The sequence below is a fragment of the Setaria viridis genome, chromosome 8 (assembly GCF_005286985.2).
Source record: "Setaria viridis chromosome 8, Setaria_viridis_v4.0, whole genome shotgun sequence".
NCBI classification, from domain to species: domain Eukaryota; kingdom Viridiplantae; phylum Streptophyta; class Magnoliopsida; order Poales; family Poaceae; genus Setaria; species Setaria viridis.
In genome coordinates, this window is record NC_048270.2 from 5,312,387 (window position 1) to 5,332,525 (window position 20,139).

Below are 20,139 nucleotides of genomic sequence, written 5' to 3' on the forward strand. Positions count from 1 at the left end.
GGCAGCCGGAGACTAATTCGGTCAACCATGGGTTTCTTGGTTTTCAACTTTAGAGACTACAACTGCACTGTGGAATACAACAGATCCCCTTTTATAATCCTTCAAGGTCGTGCTCCAGCTGGAGCCCGTGAGATTGTTAAGTACACGATTCGAGTGGATGCCATGGATTGGATGTATGACCGGGGTAAGTGGAAGGATGCTGATGTATTGATCTTCAACACGGGGCACTGGTGGAATAATGAGAAAACAATAAGGAGGTAAGGATAAACTTCTTGGATTATGGACTTAGTAGTATTCTGTATTTATGTGCTTCACTTGGCCGCAATTCTTTTAAGATTTGAATGGTCTTTGCTAAGATGGAATTGTTTGTAACGATTTGTTCCAATTTTTTTTATTTTTTCATGTTTGATAATATTATCCTGTAACTCGTTCTCGATTTTTCCTTGCAGAGTTTTTCTCTCTAACTTTCTGTTTTCTGGGAACTTTTGTTCATAACCTTTTGCTTTCCAAAGTTATGTTTTCAAATTTTTCCATTTTGGAAAAGTTTTTTTCTGCAATTATTTTCGTATTTTTTATGCACAATTTTGGCTGTCAACTTTTTGGTTTTCTTAAAATATTTTGTTCACAAGTTTTTCTTTGAATTTTTATAATTTTTTTGAAAACTTTTTCTTTTCTATTTTTTCCTGCACGCGGGCTAGCTGAGACGAATCGAAAGGGGACCGGAAGAAACGGCCCGTCCGTGCGAATGTCTAAAGAGGACTAAATTACTCGTCGGAATTCGACTGGTGAGAAGCCCCCCATTGGCCACCCGTAAACTTGCCACCCCTATCCATCGTATCCTCGTATGTGGGCGCCCGCATACACCACGGTCCCATGACGACCATGATACCCAATCCGTGGCTTTGAGATCAGATTAAATCAAGGTGTGATGAAGTCGCACAAACAATAAAGTAAGATCCAAATTCAACTCTATACACATGCAAGATGCAATGATATACCAAACGTAGAAATATAGAACCTATATATAGTTGATTTAATATTAGTATAAATAAAACACATAAAAGATGCAAGTGTAAGTCAAGAAAGACCACGAGTTAAGGCCACATGATTTGAGGTCAAATTGGAAATGTAAACTGCAATACGTAGTTCTGTACCTCTCAATTTTCCTTTGAATCCATTTCGGCCTCTTCGTGCCTCGTGCCTCCCTGGCACATTTTACAATTCCAGCAGTGCAACGGAGCATATAGATACATACAACTATGGTAGAAAAAGAATTAACTGATATCCAAACATATTAGTGGTGATTTGGCACACTAAATAATTGTCGACGCACTATTATATTCATAGGCATTTTCCTGAAAGGGGATTGAATAATAATTACACACATGTAATCTTTATTATAGCAAGAATAACTAACATTCTTTAACAATACAAAAGTCAGCTGCTTTAATCCATTCTTCACGCAAAGATTAGGCAAGGAATTAGCATCAGCAACTATTCCTCTTAATCATTTCTAAACCGCGTGCCATGAAATTCTCTCCCAATCGAACATTCTCTATTTATAACACTTCACTTTTAAGTTCTCAAGACACAGACAAGCCCACCCACTGACACACCTCGCTATAGCTCCAATGCTCCAAGCAGCTGAAGCTCCGTGGTGCCTCGGCGTGGCTGCACCGGCTGGAACAGTAGATGGATCGCCAAGAGGTGCTCCATCGGCAGGCAGGGGCCTGAGAGCGACGCTTCTCGGGCGTGCACGGTGCACCCCTGAACTGGCAGGATGAGTTTACGTTCGTCGTGTTCCACTTGCACCGTGCTCGCCGTCTTGGACAAACCAGATCGCGGACGCCGGGGGAACATCGCATCCGCCGCACGTCTACTCTGGCCTCTAGCCGCACGCGCGCGAGCAGCCGCCCGTACTCTCTGCTCGTCGTGCAGCCCAACCTCTACCTCGATCGCCGTGCCGCTCGCACCGGCGCTAGCTGTGTCCCCGGATCGGACCCCGGCCGCTGCTGCCGAACCATGCGCCACATGGAAAAGCCGATCCAGCGGCAATTGTTTGCCTCCGGAGCCGAGCTGCCGCGTTCACTACCTCTTCCGAGACCAATCCTTGCAGCCGTGCGCCAAGCGTACAGGCAGCATGCCCTGCAGGTTCCTCGCCTTGTCGCGTGAGTGCTTGAAAAGAAGAACTTGAAAAACAAAAAAATTAGGCATAGTAGTTCATCCAGCATGTCTCTATGGAAAATCTCATTTTGGGTGGGTGGGTGGGGGGAGGGGTATAGCAGAGCCCAACGGAATCTCTGTACCTGTACATGTTCAGTGTGCTGTTCAAAATCAAATCAACGTACCTTGGCATGGCTCGCACTTAATGCCAGACAGCTCCTGCCCCGCGTGCAGCTGGTTATGCCAGAGCTGAACGAGCTGTGAGTAAAATCTAGGCTACACGCCGGATGAGAGAGAGAGAGAGAGTCGCAGACGCCCCGGGGCGAGCTCCCGGCCTGTCATGTCCCCCCGCCGCCTTGGTGCTCATGCATTGCGCTTCCACAGATGACAAATCTACTTTTTTTTGCTGATGGAGCACGGAGGCGAGAATGGTAGTTGTTGCAGTCCAACAGCCATGCCTCCAGGGCATTTTCCTACAGGGATGCAGTTATTCCTTAAACAGGGATTTTCCTTCCTTGTTCCTCCGTTAACAACAACATATTCCAACATCCAAGACATAACATACGATATCGATCCAACTTTATTTTCTACTAGCTTCTGCTATTTATGAGTATGTGAACCATACTGTGGGTTCAAATCTTTCCGGATATCTATATATCTCTACTAAACTTATTACTACAGTGTATATTGATGGTGCCAAAGGAATTTTGGTTTCTAAAAAAAAACGAGATGCCACAAATAAACTAACTAATGGCATGACAGCGGCGTGTGCATTCTTGTTTTAAAAAATGAAGAAATAATTAATTATAAAACTAATTGCAAAAGTTCTGGATAATTCGCGAGACAAATCTATTAAACCTAATTAATCCATTACATTATCAAATTATGGATTAATTAGGCTTAACAGATTCATCTAACGAATTAGCCTCCATTTGTGCAATTAATTTCACTACCGGAAACCGAGCTAATGCCGAGTGTTTTTCCATTTGCCCAGTGCAAACTGTCGCGCACTCGGCAAAATGCATATTTGCCGAGTGTATCAAAATAAACACTCGGTATTAAAAAAACACTCGGCAAAACACACGTTTGCCGTGTGCCACAAAAAAACACTTGGCAAAAGGCGACTATTACACTCGGCAAAACGCCACACTCGGCAAAGCTATATCACGTGACAAGCACGCGCGGCCGCCGTTACGCTGCGGGGCCGCCGTTTGCACTTTGCCGAGTGCCCGTTAGCGGCACTCGGCGAACCGTTGCTTTGCCGAGTGTCGGTCCCAGCGGAACTCGGCGAACCGTTGCTTTGCCGAGTGTCGGTCCCAGCGGAACTCGGCGAACCGTAGCTTTGCCGGGTGTTTTTCGTAGACACTTGGCGAAATAGTAATTTTTTTTCCTCCCCTGCCCTCCAAACTTTTTCCACTCTCCATACACAACATGTGATACTACATGTTCAAATTTCATATATTTTTGGATCAATTTGCTATATTTAATAAATTTATAGCACATATAGGATTTTTTCGGTTACGGGCAAATTTGAACTGCAAGTGTTTTAAATAATGGAATAAGTTCAGTGGAAAAATCCGATTCATGTTAGTGAGTCCACTCTAGGGCCTTACCTAGAAAATGAAAAGGAATTTTGAACATCTTGGTCACAAAATACGACCACAAACGTGTGGTCCAATGATTTATAAATTCTAGAAAAAACAAACGAACTCTGAAAATCACGAGATTTCTCAAGATCTCATGATGTCATCCATGGATACTTTGGAAAAAAATTGAGAAGGTTTCGCACCTTCTGTCACGTACGACGCTAACAAATCGAAGCATCTCAAGAGAATAGTCTAGAAGTGTTAAGATTTGGAGTCAAAGTGACGGTCGAATTAGAGTTGGACTTCAAAACTTTTTGTATAGGCAATGGACAATATAGATTGGTTCCTTTCAAATTTTGAGAATTTTTCGTATCCGTTTGATAATTTTAATGTATTAACTCCAATTATAGATTTTAAATTGAGATAAATTAAATTTGAGCTATAACTGCCTAAAATAATGGAACAATATTGATAGAAAAATCAAATATGTATAGTTAAGTGAATTTGACCATGTTTTTTGAAGTACATCGAACAAATTTAGTAAAGCACGTTAGATGTGGTATATATACATGAAATATAAAAGGACTTTGCCGAGTGTATCAATTTTTGCCGAGTGTTTCCCAAAATACACTCGGCAAACACGGAGTAAGGGCCCACCAACAGCACATATACGGTTCCCCAGGTGTTTAAAAAAAATAAAAAAAAAGTTTGCCGAGTGCTCTGGATCTGGGCACTCGGCAAAACCAAGTTTGCCGAGTGTTCTGGATCTGGGCACTCGGCAAACTCGAACTATATAGCACCGGCGGCACAGTACGCGCAAACTCAGTGAGGCAGTTTTCCAAAACCGCCGCCTGCCCCATACGCGCCGCCGCCGCACCCGCCACCACCGCCGCACCCGCCACCACCACCCAGTCCGCCCCGGCCGCCCCTCCGCCCAGCCGCCCCTCCGCCCCAGCCGACCCCGGCAGCCCTCCACCGGCCGGCCGCCCCTCCGCCCCGGCCAACCCCTCCCTTCCCGGCCCGGCCGCCCCTCCCCCCCGACCGACCCCGGCGGCTCTCCACCGGCCGGCCGCCCCTCCACCGGCCGGCGGCCCTCCCCCGGCCGGCCAGCTCTCCCCCGGCGGCCCTCCACCCCGGCCGACCAGCTCTCCTTCGGCCGGCTCTCCCGGTAATTCATTATTTTGAAATTAGAAATTATTAGAAATTAAGAATTAGGAATGAGAAATTCTATTTTGAAATTAGGAATTAGGAATTAGGTATTAGAAATTAGAAAATGACTTTACTTTTAGAGATGAATTAGAAAATGACTTTCTTTTAGAAAAGATAGCGAGGTGGTATTGTAAGGACTTTGCTTTTAGAGATAAATTAGAAAATGACTTTCTTTTAGAGAAGATAGAGAGGTGGTATTGTAAGGAGTTTAATTTTAGAGATGAATTAGAAAATGATTTTCTTTTAGTGATGAATTAGAAAAGGACTTTGTAAGTTAAAATCCATGTCGATATAATGCTATTGTACCAAACACTTGCAATAAATGTGGTTGTCGGCCATCGTGCCGTCACTTTGGTGAGAATGTGGTTGTCGGCCATCGTGCCATTTTTTTGTTGCAGGTTTTGGTAAAACCTCCCCGTGCAGGGGAGGTGCTGCCGAAATTTTGACTTAACAGTACAATATTCTTTTCTTGCAGGAGAGGCTCACAAGGACCGTCCTCGACTCGTCACTTTGCAGGATAGTAAGGTGAGTCATCTTACACTTCTCTTTCCGTTTGATGTTCGTATATCACGTAACCTAGTTAGGCGTCTCCCGTTCGAAAGAGATATGGTTGCAAATATGCAAATATTTGCATATCTATAACCGTATCTGTTTCGAATTGTCCACGTTTTTTGGACAGCTTGAGGATGTGTCGGTGCGTTTAGTTTCCATGCTCTACTTCGATCCGTGATAGAGTTTTGGCAGCACCTTCCTGTTGTTCTCCGGATACACAATCTCCGATCCTGGACGTGTATTTGGAGAACAGCGGGGAGGTGCTGCCGAAATTCTATCACAGATCGGAGTAGGGCATGGAAACTAACTGCACCGACACATCCTCGGGTGGGATTAGGACCTATCTTCACCTATTAGACAGTGTAGGAACACGTAGGACCTATCTTCACCTATTACTCGCTGTTATGTTAGAGGATGGATGACTGTGAGTGGATGTACATGAGCCGCTCTAGTCAGGATTCATTGACCGATGAATGGATTGAAAAGACCGATGCATTCTTGGATCGGGCGTTTGCTAGGGTCAAAGCGTACATGCCTGTGATTTTTGTTTGAGAGGGGTCATTTATACGTAAGAAATAAATAAAACAAAGTCGGTTTTGCCACTTTGCCGAGTGTTGCACTCGGCAAAGGCCCGCTTTGCCGAGTATTTTGGCTTTAACACTCGACAAAACGGCAACAAAAACTAGCCTGGACGCGCCACTTTGCCGAGTGCCTCTCCCCTGGCACTCGGCAAAGCGACCTTCCTACCTGACCTGGACGCACCGGTTTGCCGAGTGCTTCCTCCCTGGCACTCGGCAAACACCTCGACTTTGCCGAGTGTCTGTCCACTGGCACTCGGCAAACAACTCGACTTTGCCGAGTGCCTTTCTGTGAAGCACTCGGCAAACCTCCCATTACCGTGCCGCGCCGTTCCTCCGTCTTCGCCGAAGGTATTTTTTTACTGAGTGTTTTCACACGCTCGGCAAATATCTTTGCCGAGTGCCCGACATTTGGCACTCGGCAAAGTTCTGTTCGCCGTCAAAATTTTTGCCGAGTGCCTGATGCCGAGTGTTACACTCGGCAAAGGCTTTTCCGAGTGTTTTTAGGCCTTCGCCAAGTGCCCCTGGCACTCGGCATCTCCCCTGTTTCCTGTAGTGTTTTGTAATTAACCTATATTTAATACTTCTAATTAGTATGGGGAGGACGGGGGCTAAAGCTTATTTCGAGCTCCAGGCTGCCGAAGATATTCCTCGAACGGTGTACTCACATCAACTCTGATGGAGCCATTTCTATCCTAGGCCTGGTTCCTGTTCCAATAAATAAATATAATGCATGCTTCCTTGCATTCTCCAACATTTTTTTAATATTTTATGTGCAATCAACACATTAATAATACATACTCCCTCCATACCCGAAATTCTTGACGTTTAGGACATAACTGTGCTTACCAAGGAGTAATTAATTAGGGGGTATTTTTCCCTGTCTGCCCCTATTAAATATGGTTGCGTGTGCATCTCATACGAGAAAGTTACCCATCTGACAGATGGCTAGTGCACTGAGGCGTGAGAGTGGCGAGCTGGGGTCGATTCCTGGCAGCCACAAATTTTTTGCTGGGGCTTCATTTGCATGGGATTTTTTGCATGGCACTGTTGGGCCCAGTGTGGCGTGTTTTTGAGGTCAGTTTTTGCGAAGGATTGGTCGTGGCGCACGCGCTGAGCCGCAGAAGTCGATGGGTGCATTTGTTTTTTCATTTGGGCGCGTTTGTTTTTTCATTTGGCGCTACGGTCGCGTTGCACCGCTTGCTTAAACGCCTTGTTTGCGTGCGCTGAGCCTTGCTTGCTTAAACGCCTCGTCTCCTCACTTCGTTGCTTGCTTGCTTGTCGTGCTAGCTTGCTTCCTCACATGGCTTAGCTTTTTTCCTTCCACATCTACGGCACAATGGCTGAGTCTTGCTTCGGCTTTGATCTAAATGTCCGTTTAGAGGATGATGACGACGGCAACCTTCCCTTGGATCTCAACGAGCATGAAGGTGACGACAGCAACGCTGGATTTGATTTGAACGAGCCTGAAGATGACGAGCATGGCAACGGTACTACCTCTTCTTGTCTTGTGCATGTAAAACACCAGTTTTTTTCTCCTGCTGCATGTTCTTCTTGTCTTGTCGCTAAACGAATATGTTCTTCTTTTTTATAGGATTCGATTTGAACTTGCCACTAGATGAATTTGGAGCTGTTGATTTTGATTTCGTACAAAACCTAGCTGGTAAGCAAGGCCATTATTTTGATTATGTACTATTAAAATGCTTGTTTTATTCCTATATTTATATCATGCCGTGAGTACTATGAATAAGCTTGTTGTTTTCCCTATATTTAGATCATGTCGTGACTACATTTTACTATGAATAAGCTTGTTCTTTTTCCTATATTTACATGTTAGAACAAGATGTTGAGACTCCCGTTCAAGTACACCTGCCGAAGCATGACTATCCTGAACATGTTAGAAAACAAGTGTACCAAGCATTGTTGATGACAAGCAAGAATGGGAAACTAGGAAAGCAAGATACAACAATTGTTGCCGGTCAATTTGGAGTAAAGATTCGATCAGTTCAGCGCATATGGAAGCAAGGTAAAAACCAACTTGCTCAAAACATTCCGGTCATGGTTGCTAGTCTAAACAAAGGTAGATGTGGCCGTAAAGCAACCCCTCTTGATTTGGAACAACTGCGTAACATTCCTCTCAAGCAAAGAATGACCATAGAAGATGTGTCTAGTAGAATTGGTATTAGCAAATCTAGGATACAAAGGTATTTGAAAAAGGGTTTGCTTAAGCGCCACTCTAGTAGCATAAAACCTTACCTCACTGAAGCTAACAAGAAGACTAGGTTGAAGTGGTGCATGGACATGATTGAGCAAGGTTTGGTTGATGATCCAAAGTTTAAGGATTTGTTTGACTTTGTGTTTATTGATGAGAAATGGTTCTACCTTTCTCAAAAATCTGAGAGGTACTACTAGCTACCCGAGGAAGATGAACCACATCGCACTTGCAAAAATAAGAACTACATCCCTAGGATCATGTTCTTGTGTATATGTGCTCGGCCAAGATTTAGAAATGGAGAATGTGTGTTTGATGGCAAAATAGGTTGCTTTCTACTAGTCACTTTTGAACAAGCTATTAGAGGAAGTCACAATCATCTTCGCGGAGAGCAAGTAATCAAGCCAATTCAATCAATCACAAGGGAGGTGATAAGAGATTTCATGATAAATAAAGTGTTGCCTGCAATTAGAGCCAAGTGGCCAAGAGAAGATGTGAACAAGCCGATTTTCATACAACAAGACAATGCTCCTTCTCATTTAAAAGTGGATGATCCTCAATTATGTGAGGTTGCTAAGCAAGATGGGTTTGACATTCGGCTTATATGTCAACCACCCAATTCTCCAGATTTTAACATTCTAGATTTGGGTTTTTTTGAGCTATTCAAGCTATTCAATACAAGAAAGATGCTGAGACAATGAAAGATCTAATTCCAGTAGTCGAACAGGTAAATGATCATCCATTCCATTGTTCCAATACAAGAAAGATTGTTTAGAAGGTCTAATTTCTTGAACACATGTTTTGTAGGCATTCTTGGAGTACAGTCCATGGAAAGCAAATAGGATTTTTGTAACACTACAATCTGTTTTGAAGGAAGCAATGAAGCTTAAAGGTTGCAACAATATAAAAATTCCTCACTTGCAGAAACAAAGACTAGAGAGGGAAGATAGGCTGCCATTGCAAATCCCTTGTGAAGCTTCATTGCTAGCCGAAGCACTTGCTAGTCTTGCTGAAACAAATTAGAAGATGCAAGTTAGTTTATGCAAATTATTAGATGCGTGTATCTTAGGTTTGCAATGGCCAAATTGTGAGATGCATGTACTGTACCTTAGTGCTCTTTGTTTGCTGCTTCTTAATATGCTCATCCACCTTCTTCAAAACTTCATCAGTGCACAAGATTATAGTACCATCCATCTCAAGTTTAGCCACATCAGGAATGTAGAACTCGCAATCGAACCTGTCCATTAGATGGAGCCACTTTGCTGAGATGTCGTAGTCTTCATGTAGAAGGCCACAACGTGCAAGCGTTCCGGCGAGCTTGGAAGCAAGCATCTCCGAAGACGCCGCCAGCGTGCAACGTGCCGCAGCGAGGACAGTGCACGTCGTGACGGAGTCCGGCACGAGCTCGACGGAGTCCGGCACGACGACATCGACGGAGTCCAGCACAACATCGACGGACTCTGATGGCCACATCAGAGTCCAGCGCGTTGACGGAGACGAGCGCATCAACGGACTTCATGGCCTCCAAGTCCAGCGTGCCGACGGACTTCATGGCCTAAACGATGGCGGCAAGGAAGCGAGCAGGAAGGGAGGCGGGTGCTGCGGAGAGGAAGGGAGGCGCGTGCAGCGACCTTTACTCGTACGCGAGAGCCGAGAACGGGCGGCAACCAAAAGAAACGAGGCATCAAGCAATTAATGCCGAGTCCGGTGGCGAGCGGAACGGACGCGAGCGCCAGGGGTAAACCCGTCCGAGCGTGGCCGAGTGAGCGTAGAACGTCAGCTTTTGCGAAAACACGACGGGAGCTCAGGACGTCAACAATTTCAGGTACGGAGGGAATACTGGAGTACATAGGAGGTCTCTTTTTTCAAAGCACAATCTGGTCTCCAAATATGAATTAGGATTACAAAATATTAGATGTTTTTGTCAGGGTGGTAGGAGGAGAGAGGGCACCTGATCACGGTGCAGAAGATGAGCCAAAGACCGATGCTGCAGAGGCCAAAAGGGAGCAGAAGATGAGCCAAAGACCGATGCTGCAGAGGCCAAAAGGGACTGCGAGAGGCGCTGCTGCCACTGCATGACCCAACAGGCAAGCAGCAGCCGGCAGCCGTCCAGCAGTCAGCCCAGTCCATGTGAGCGGAACACCGGGACCGCAGGAGTGCATTTATTTGTTCTGTATCTAGAGTACTCTTTGGGACTTGGGAGTCCATGTTTGTTCTATACTCCCAGGGCAATCAATCTCTTCCATGAATGACATATTCATTTTCCTTTTTGCAAAAAAAGTTGAATTTGAAATTACTAATAATGTGATGGGATGACAAATTATTACTGTTACAATTTACCCCTCTGCTATGAACGCGTTATTATTCGTGGCTATTTAGGACAAATCTGGTTACTACATATGTTCTATTTTTACTAGCAACACAAATACTATTTTAAATAAACTTTGTTAAGAGAAAAATCATTATTGTTTGAACTTTAGAATGTTTGGCACCATAGATATCCTATAATGGCAAACACAAAAACACTGTAATTTGGCAATCTACACGCAACACCTGGTATGCATGAGTTGGTGAGGCTGAGTCTCAAGTTTTTTTTTGGAATTTAGATTTCATTTAGCAATATGATTTTTCCCTTTGTTTTCAAAGAATGTAAAACGCAATATCAATTTCTCAGAGGGCTAGAGGGGAGGGTTTTTTTTTTGATAAAGGAGGGGAGGGGTTAGTTGCTGTGTCATGACAGCTTGGGTTGTTCAGAGAGAGAGAGAGAGAGGCACGACAAAGCGGTAGCATGTCCTTCCAATGAAAAGGAGACCGGTAGCAACTTTTTGCAGACCATCTCCCTCCCTTGTCTCTACGGCATCGCCGTTTCGTTTCCTCCTGTTCTCCGTTGCCTTGCATATATGTTCAGAAAAGCCCTTGCCGTTTATACGGAGTAAGTATACTGTAAAGACCAATTTGGTTGGATATCAAATAAAGTAAACCCTAGTTTAATCATGTAACTTAATTAGCCTAGAGAGAGAGAGTTCTTGCACAGTTGAATAGTTGCAGATCAAGACGAATATGATGACTGGGTGCTCAATCCCTGAATGACTCTGCCGATCGAAGGTGTCAATGTCAATCTGCCGGTCTGTGCTGCGCTTGGACCGTCACACACCTGCACATCCGAGTAATGCGCATGCATGCCTGCCGGACCAGTTGACACTATTTGTGATTTGTCCATCTCCATGTTGGAGTGTGTGTTTCTTTCAAAGAAAAAATCCAAGTACACACACTTAATTGATCGCAAAAGAAGAAGGAAAAAAAAGCACGCTTGCTCTTTGAAATTTGTCTGCTGACGCCTTTTTGACGCAGAAGCAAGATTAACTCTAAGCAAACAAAAATGTTTCTAGCTTTGGAATAACAATGTTAGTTCTACTGCGGAACATCGTCTTGCTTCCAGTGTGTGCAGGGGGCCATGGTGCAAGAATATTTAGACTAGATTGTTAATCTAAACTGGGCGTTAATTTTGTGCCCCCGGCCGGCAGTCTTGGTTCGGCCATTTAGGCATTGCGTATGGATCATGATGACGATGCCTACTTAGCACATGCTGATAGAGTGCATTGGAGTTTTGCACGGGTTGATGTTTCAATTTACTGACTGATGTTATTTTTTCCATTGGTTGTTGTGCTCAGCCTTAGTTTCATTTTTTTCAATGTAATCGACAGCTCTTCTGTTTGGTTCGTTTCAAAAGAAAAAGAGATCGGACCTTGTCAATTGATAATTACGAACTGATTGAGCTGAAACGAAGCGCTGACCTCTACCTCCCCACACGTAGATTGCATTTTTTTTATTGTCACCATCTGCTTAGGATGACATGCAATGTACGGCTAGTATAGTCTCTCCTCTCTTGCCGTGTTAAGCTAACGGCACTGTACACGTAACAACCGAGAGATGCAGCTGGATGGACGTGTTGACAGATTTGTTGACAATCAAAATTGGCACTAAGCTAACTTACTGAGCAAAACCGGCTAAGTTGGTTTCTGATATGTGCTAAGCCAATTTTCCAAAGCGGCTAAACCGGTTTTAGTCTAATCCGAGTAAGATTGGAGATTCATGTGAGATTTGATTTGTAAACAATCTTCGATCAACGCAAGATCTCTCCGTCCTATAAATATGAAGGATCACAGTCAATTGAGTTTATCTGATCGATCAAACACCAGTACCTTTATTTTATTTCCAAATCCTACTTTTTGCTGCTCTCTTTGCGTCTCTACATCATATGGAGCCACACGGAGTGGCTTGTTGATCTTAGAGCAACATTAGATGTACCAGCTCTGACGGGATCCTTCCCGGACAGGCGTTCGTAGGTTGTCACGACGAACCCGAGAAAACCGGCCAAGCCTGCGCCGCGCGAGTTGATCCGTTGCGGATCCGCGCGTTCTAGCGTTATTCATCTAACATTTTACTTAAAAATGGAAATATAATTTTTTGCCATGACCTACCTGCTCGAGTCGTTCATCTAACATTTTACTAAGGGCCTGTTTGGGAAGGGGGTGTTAAAGTTTTACCAAGATCCCCGTCCCCTCCCCGCAGCTGGCCAAGCACGCGCTGGAGGCGCACGTTGCCCGCTCCCTCCTCGGCGGCTTCGAGCACGAGTCCTCCGCGGAGCTCCTGGGCGTGCTCCCGACCTGCGCCTTCGGCCGCTACGCCGCCACCAAGTTCGCGTCCCTCCTCCCGCCGCGCGTGGAGGAGGCCATCCTGGGCGACGGTGGAGGAGATGCGGACGGGGATGGCGCCGGGAGGGGAGAAAGGGCTGGTGGGGAGGGGAGGACTTGCGCGCGGTGATGGCGGAACTTCGGCGGCGGATCCGGCCAGGAGGAGGGGTGGCGCGGTGGATCCGGCCAGGCGGAGAGGATGAGCAGGAGGAAGAGGCCAGTGTTGGTGGCGAGGAGGAGAGAGAGGGGGGTAACCTGGAAAAAAGTGGAGTAGGATCACTTTGAACACCTTTAGCAAGTTTTAACACCCCCTCCATGTGTTTATGAAAAATAGGGTGTTAAACTTTAACACAACTCTTTTAACATAACTGTTTGGCAGCCAATGTGTTAAAAATGTGTTAAAAGGGGTGTTAAACTTTAACACCCCCTTCCCAAACAAGCCCTAAAAAATGGAAATGTCAATTTTCGCCATTGTAAGTTCCAAGAATGCCTAAAATAAAATCCCAAAAATCAGTTTTTTGGGAAGAAACTAGAAAATAACCAGGTCCGACAGTGACAAAGCGATGTCCGATTTATTGGCACGTCCAAGACTGGTGAAAATAGAGCTAGATTTGCCCCTAGCTCGCACGCGCAATAGCGAAAATTCAGCCGATACCTGCGTGTTTTTTCTTTACCAGAGGCCACGACGTCAATTAGTACCTCCGTCGGCATCATTTTTTCTTTCCATGCAGTCTCTTGTAATTTTCTTTCTTTTAGAGATACGTACCCTTGTAAGGGGCTGGGTGTCAAACTGGTTTTCAATGATATATAATCCAACCCGTCTCTTCTTTCTATAAAAAAAATGGACTTCTCTCTCAATCGAAGGCCCACCTGTTCTGCACTCTGCCGAACCTGAGGACGGTTTGGGCTGTTGAGACGACCAGCGACATTCTTTTATTCTCTCTCGCTCGATTGGGTGTCCTCGATTTCGTTCAGCTTTTGCCTCGTCGGTTGAGCCCCAAGGCCCAGGGCCCAGGCAAGCCCACAGTCTCGGACAAGAGAAACAAACGCAGCGAATCCATCCCCCAGCCCCCTCAGATGCTTCCACCCTAAAACCCTAGCAGTAGCAGACTAGCAGCGCCGCATTCTATTCGCTCCAGCGGCGCTTCGTCCGCGCCCGGCGCGCCACCCGTTCCTCTTCTCGGGGCCGTGTGCTAGGGTTTGGAGCCGCCGCACAAATCCTCGTCGGCGCCGCCATCTCCGGTAGAATGGAAGGTACTTGGGTCGATTCGTTCCATCTCTTGCTCTAGGTTAACTCCATATAGCCAATTTGCTAAAACCTAGCGTTGTGTTTTGTCAGATGTTCAGGACGCCATTGGGGTCTGACATGTTTAGTCTGGGTTAATTAGTTTCCCTTTTGAGCAAAATTTGTGCAGTAACATAATCTCGGCATTGTGAAGAGGATTTGTGGTCTGCTGCATCATGATATTGAGTTATTTGTAGCTAAATTTCTGGTTTGTTTTGTTATACTTGACCAGCTTGCTCGTGACTCCTTCCGACCTGCCCCCCTTAGCAATGGCAGACTCTAAGAAAAAGTACAGGGCACGTGAAATTGAGTTCCTTGGTCAACAAAGGCACATTGTTCTTCAAGATGTTGGTGGATGGTCTCCCCTCGTTGAAGTGGTCAATGTTCTTCTCCTCAGAGATGAATTACCAGAAGGAATCATATTTCAGAGCAAAGCTCATGGTGAGAAGTATATTGAAAAGTACATGATGGAGAGTGTGCTAGACACCTGTTTGGTGAGGAGACTGCAAACACGGGTGAAGCTTGGTACACTTACTCGAGCTCAGGTGGATAAACACTTGCCAGAGTTTCGGAAGGTCATCGTTTCCCTCTCCGAGACATTCACTATATATCCCAAATTCACAAGGTGTGCACTTTTGAGATTGTTGTTCAATATCTTGCATATATCTTTTTGATGTTTATTGGTTGTGTCTAATGCAGGACCAACGACTTTGAGGATACCCCAGATAAACTTATGTATAATGCTTTGGGCATTGCTATTTATCACGGATGGCTGATGAACCCTCAGGTATAAAAAACACACTTATACGAACACGTGCATCCCAGAGCGAAGTATATCTAAATCATTGCCAGGATTTAATAGGAAATGCAAAAAATGTGTGTAGCATTGTTTTTCACACTGTTAGAATTTCCTTTACCCTTGTGCTTATCTCAGCATAAATAAATGATATTGCTGGATTTGTACCAGAATCTACCTCCCTAACAGCTTTTATTAGAGGCATTGTGGCTTGTAAAAGTGAGATCACATTAGGCTCCAGATAGCAGTCTTTCCTTTTGCTAAAGAAAGAAAGCGACTGTCCCTCTCTAACTCATTTTTATTTTCAGGATACCGATACCAGCGAAGCAGTTGGCATTGAAAGTTCTGCGAAGTTGATTATCGAAGCTGACGAGTTGATCAAATCTGAATCCAAAGGCAAAACTGACAGATTGTCACTTCTTCAAAGTATTTGGAACAACCAGTTCACGTCGTATGGGTATGTCCTTAGTCTATTGGCATTGCTTTACTATTTTGTTATGTACTAATTTTATTTTTCTCAAAATTACAGGTTTGCTCATTTGTGTAATGATGTCCCAGAAGGGGTTTTGTGTCTGTTATACAGGGATGAAAGAATCAATGTGTTGTACAAGGTATGGCATCTCTCCTTACTACAGGAATGTCCCCTGATTACTTCTTTTTAGGATAGTGCTAAAGGACAACTCTACCCATAATATATTTATAGATCGGAGCGAACATGTACAAAGGTCTACAAGATCAGATTTGAACAAGAAGATCTGATCACAAAAATGTATTAAAAGTCATCCAACAATATTATTCAGATGATACCAATTAAGAACTTATTTGAGGCTCTCGCCTTAGTATTGTATCTGAGTTTAGCATTCCTTGCCATCTGTACTCATGTAGGGCTCTTCTAAAAATTTGTAGAACAGTTCGCACCCTCTACCATAGAAATAAGTGTATTTTGGTTACGATTTTTTATTTTAAATTGTTCATGCAGCATAAAGGAATGTTGCATGTTCTAGTGACTGCTCAAGACGTATTGGAAAATTATCCTGATGCACTGTGGAGGAAGTTGGAGAAGGTAAGTAATTCCGGATTTGCTCATTTTTTCTTTCACTTGTGTTTTTATCTGCCATATTACTTGAAATTCACTCACTGCTGTCACACATGCGCACACACGCATATAGATTTACAAGCATACACACATCTAGGAGAGAGGATTAGACTCGCTCCAACTGACACATTAGCAGCCATGGAAGGCACACAAAACCTCTGAGCTACCCAATGCTCTAATCACTTGCATCCATATATATGCACAGGAAACACCTCCTAGGACTATCATCCACTTCACTAGCTAACACCCTGCATTCTTTCAATACCTCATTTGATTTTTTTTTTGGCGGTTCTTGATTGAAGGTTGACGAAGATGGTGATCTACTGACGAGCTCCTTTGGTCCAATAAATGTAACCTGGCGTCAAAATGAACAAAATCTGATCGAAGATGAGAGGAAAGCTGTAAAACAGTATGTTTTTCTTTTCTTGCTATGGTGGTGAATAAGCTACCAAACTTCAGTTTATGCACAATTTTTTTTATTGTATAACTTGCAGGAAAGAAACCCGCCGCTTGAAAAATGCGAAGAAGCGTGGGAGAAGAAAAGATAAAAAGAACACGGTAACACAAGATGAAAGTGGGGAGGCAAATAAAGATCTTGGTGATGAAGCGGAAGCCAATACAGCTGGAGATAGAGGACCAGCCTCACCAAAAGATGGAGTTTTAAGCCCTTCCCAAGATAATATGTTGAGGGATGGATTTATGAAATTTTTAAAGGAGTAAGCACATCCAGACTGCTGCATTACAATTCCTTTATAATTAATGACTAGACTTGCAAAACATTTTTTGTATGTGCAGGTATCTACTTGATGGAAAATCGTACTTCAGGGATCAAGTGGAATTGATGCATTTGAAAGGCACTTCCCATTTGATCATTTGTTATGGTTGGATTAAGACATATGACAAAGAGCTTGCAGTATCTATTTGCAGTAACTACTTTAGGTATTGGATGCCACATTTTTTTTTGGAGTATTTTCTCTAACTGCATCCAATGCTTGTTTTAAATTTAAATTTTTGTTTCTTTTCAGGGCTGCAGAGGATCTGAAGCTATGCTTTTGTGATTATTTTCATTCAATAATCCAAGAAAATTCTGTTGACACGGATAAAGTTGAACTGTATACAAAGATCAAGCTTACAATTTGCTGCTTGCCTCTACGTACATAAAAGGTTTGGCCTCTATGTAATGCCAAATTTTGCCATTTCATTTGTACCTTTCCATATCATGGTTCAAGTGCCTATCTGCAGTTTATTGGTCACTAAATTTGATATTTAAAGTGAAGATAATTTGCTCTCTGTTTTTTTTTTTGACATGGGTTGCATTTATCTGCTACAGATTTATGTCCTTCGAAGAGTTCGCCGCAGAGAATTGTACGTATAGTTTATGAACTTGAAGGATGGTGAAGTGCTCTAGAATACAATTTCAGCCTGCCTTGCATAATCACTTTGTACAAGTGGAATCCTTAGCCTGCATGACATTGGCTTTTAAGTTTTTTTTTAAAAAAAACGCACGTGCACTTTACTAGTTTTTTTAATAAGCAGAAGATTTATAATTCATTAACACAGGTCATTGAGAAGTCACAGAGCCTGTTGCACAATGCAATGTATTTTACTCGAATTCTCGCTTTGGTGCACCTGGTCTGCAGCAGCCTGAAGGAAAATCTACTGTAGACATTGCCGAGCAAATGTACAAAGTGATGTCAATGTTCAGTGTAGCTAAGTTTGCTGGTCGACGTGGCGTTTTCTGATTGAATTCTCCAATCTTATTTATCACCAAATTCCCTGCCCTGAACAATCCTGACCTCGCACTGTCGCACACCTGCAGAGCCATTTATCGAATAGATTGATGCTGGACGATCGAGTAAGCCATGATCTGCTTAGCGGGGTGGGGGTGGATAAAGCACAAAAAATAAGATTGTCATTTTATGGAATAGAGAACGTCAAAAGATTAGAGAACATGTAACAGCATACACAGAAAACGGAACGGGTAGATAGACACATAATTGTGTTAACATCTGGATGGCCCCTGCCTTAGAACATAACAGCAATTACGAGTACCATTACACAAGCATTGATTATAATACATATGCATGACCTGCAGAAGCAAGCATGACTTGAAAAAACCTGGTAGAAATAAGCATAACTACTTGCAGAAGCAAGCACGATGATAGACATGCAAGACCTGCAAAAGCAGGCATAACACAACTTTGGTTCCAAAGCATAACCTTACACAAATAACCACACCATGCAGGCCTGATTATTCAAGGAGTCTTCCAGATGACGGGAATTCAAACAAGAGGATCTTTGAAATCCTCTTCCTCGGAGCCTTTTATTTATTATTGAAGATCAGCCTGTGACCAGATCTCCCAATGATAAGTGACTTGGAGTAAGGCACCCTGTCAAAAACCTCCATAGGCACACGCATCGTTGCTCAGCTAGCTTCCCATCAGCAAACATGTTTGCTTCAAATTTGCCGCCATTCTTGTTGGCACGGTGCGTCAAAGCGACGCTGCATCTCTTCACAGCTCCGCTCCTCACCCCAAAACTTGCACCAGCGCTCATACAAGGCCCACAGGGCTTCATCTGACTCGAGGTCCTTGTCGTCGACCACAAAGCCAGGACGACTTAAAGGCTCATCGTCAGGTTCGCCTATTGGATCATATCGGATTGACATTAGATTAGCCAGGAGCGATAGCTATTAAATGACCTCTACAATAATATGTTGCAGCATTGATCCACGCACATGTATTTATGCTGTCCTAAAGAAACGACAAGGAAACAAAAAAGAGGGGAAAGAGCCGACTTTATATGATGGATTGGATTCAACAGCATGCACAACAGATTATAAGAGAGTGGATTCTTGTCCTAAAGAAACGAGTAAGGAAACAAAAAGTCTGAAATTTTGTTGTTCTGGGAAGGCTCTACTTCATTGATGAGCTGAGGCTGGGGTCCGCACGGCGTGGCGATCCCGGGCACCAAGAGCGAGCCTGCGACCTTTCCGAGCGCTCCGAGCATGGGTGGGAACGCATCTTGCACGGTGGCCGGTGGGCGAGGGACCCGCTAGTGGACGACGCGAGCCGGCGGGCAAGGAGTTGCAGAGCGGCGCATGGAGCTAGGCTATGGGGTTGGAGTTCTGCAGGAGGCTGTAGTGCACGAGGGCGTCGGGGAGGCAGCCATGGCGGGGCTGGGGAATCGGGAAGCGCAGATGGCCTGGGAAAGCATGAGCCGCGCAGCGCGGGCACGGGAGACTCGGAAGAGCACGGTGAGGAGGGACGGGAGGAGCCGGGAGCGGCAGGACAGACACCCGTCGCCACCGGTTCACGACGTTAACGGCCAAACACGATGGAATGCTAGATCAAGGTAACGTCCATTCTTTCGATGGTATTTTACGTAACGGAAATGTTTCGATGGTATTTTTCGGAAACTGTATTCTTTCGGTGCTACCAAACTAATTTTTCCAAGAGAGTTTGATCATTGTAACTATGGCGATAAGTCCTTTTGCTGTGATTCAAGACCCCGTTCTTATTCTTCTCGACTATGGTGATTAGTCCTTTCATACCAAGGCTTGAACTCTTTTATCCATTATATTGCTTCATTCACATCTGCAATTTCAGATTGCGTTCTTCACGTTCTTGCTTGTGTTCTTTGATTCGCTTGCAGAAAAAGCCTTCGTGGCGAGGTCCATCGTGTTGTGCATGGTTGATAACTAGAGGAGACGTGGTGCTACGATTGCAGGGTTTAGATCTTATTGATCAGAAGTCGGATCGCGTGTGTTACATCTCCACAAAATCGAGAGTTATCCCACCTGACGAAAGATCGGGCTAGTGCTATATCAAATGGTAATTAGAGACTCAGGTATTACTGTCGGGTTTACCCTGGCTAGTTTGTGCTATCGTCCTAAAACTCCAGAAAATTGCCCCACAAAAATATTTGTTCATTGTGTTTCCGCTGTCCTATATATAACTCCTTTTGTG

The 20,139-nt window shown here is 44.3% G+C and overlaps 1 protein-coding gene across 1 annotated transcript; it reads left to right on the forward strand.

The window, feature by feature from the left end:
* Positions 1–13,742: 13,742 nt before the first annotated feature.
* Positions 13,743–17,880, forward strand: LOC117841358 (uncharacterized). Its single transcript, XM_034721716.2, has 11 exons — positions 13,743–14,248; positions 14,512–14,904; positions 14,979–15,066; positions 15,384–15,532; positions 15,605–15,686; positions 16,055–16,138; positions 16,474–16,580; positions 16,666–16,887; positions 16,967–17,110; positions 17,197–17,335; positions 17,502–17,880. Exons 2-10 carry the CDS (start codon positions 14,549–14,551, stop codon positions 17,330–17,332), a joined length of 1,368 nt encoding a protein of 455 aa, XP_034577607.1. The 5' UTR covers positions 13,743–14,248; positions 14,512–14,548; the 3' UTR covers positions 17,333–17,335; positions 17,502–17,880.
* Positions 17,881–20,139: the final 2,259 nt, after the last annotated feature.

What these genes read in the sequence shown, in the direction of transcription:
- LOC117841358 (XM_034721716.2), top strand. Translation starts at nt 14,549, where the DNA reads ATGGCAGACTCTAAGAAAAAGTACAGGGCACGTGAAATTGAGTTCCTT. An exon ending in AACCAGTTCACGTCGTATGG is followed by an intron (nt 15,533 to 15,604) that starts GTATGTCCTTAG and finishes TCAAAATTACAG; the next exon opens with GTTTGCTCATTTGTGTAATG. An exon ending in TGTGGAGGAAGTTGGAGAAG is followed by an intron (nt 16,139 to 16,473) that starts GTAAGTAATTCC and finishes TCTTGATTGAAG; the next exon opens with GTTGACGAAGATGGTGATCT.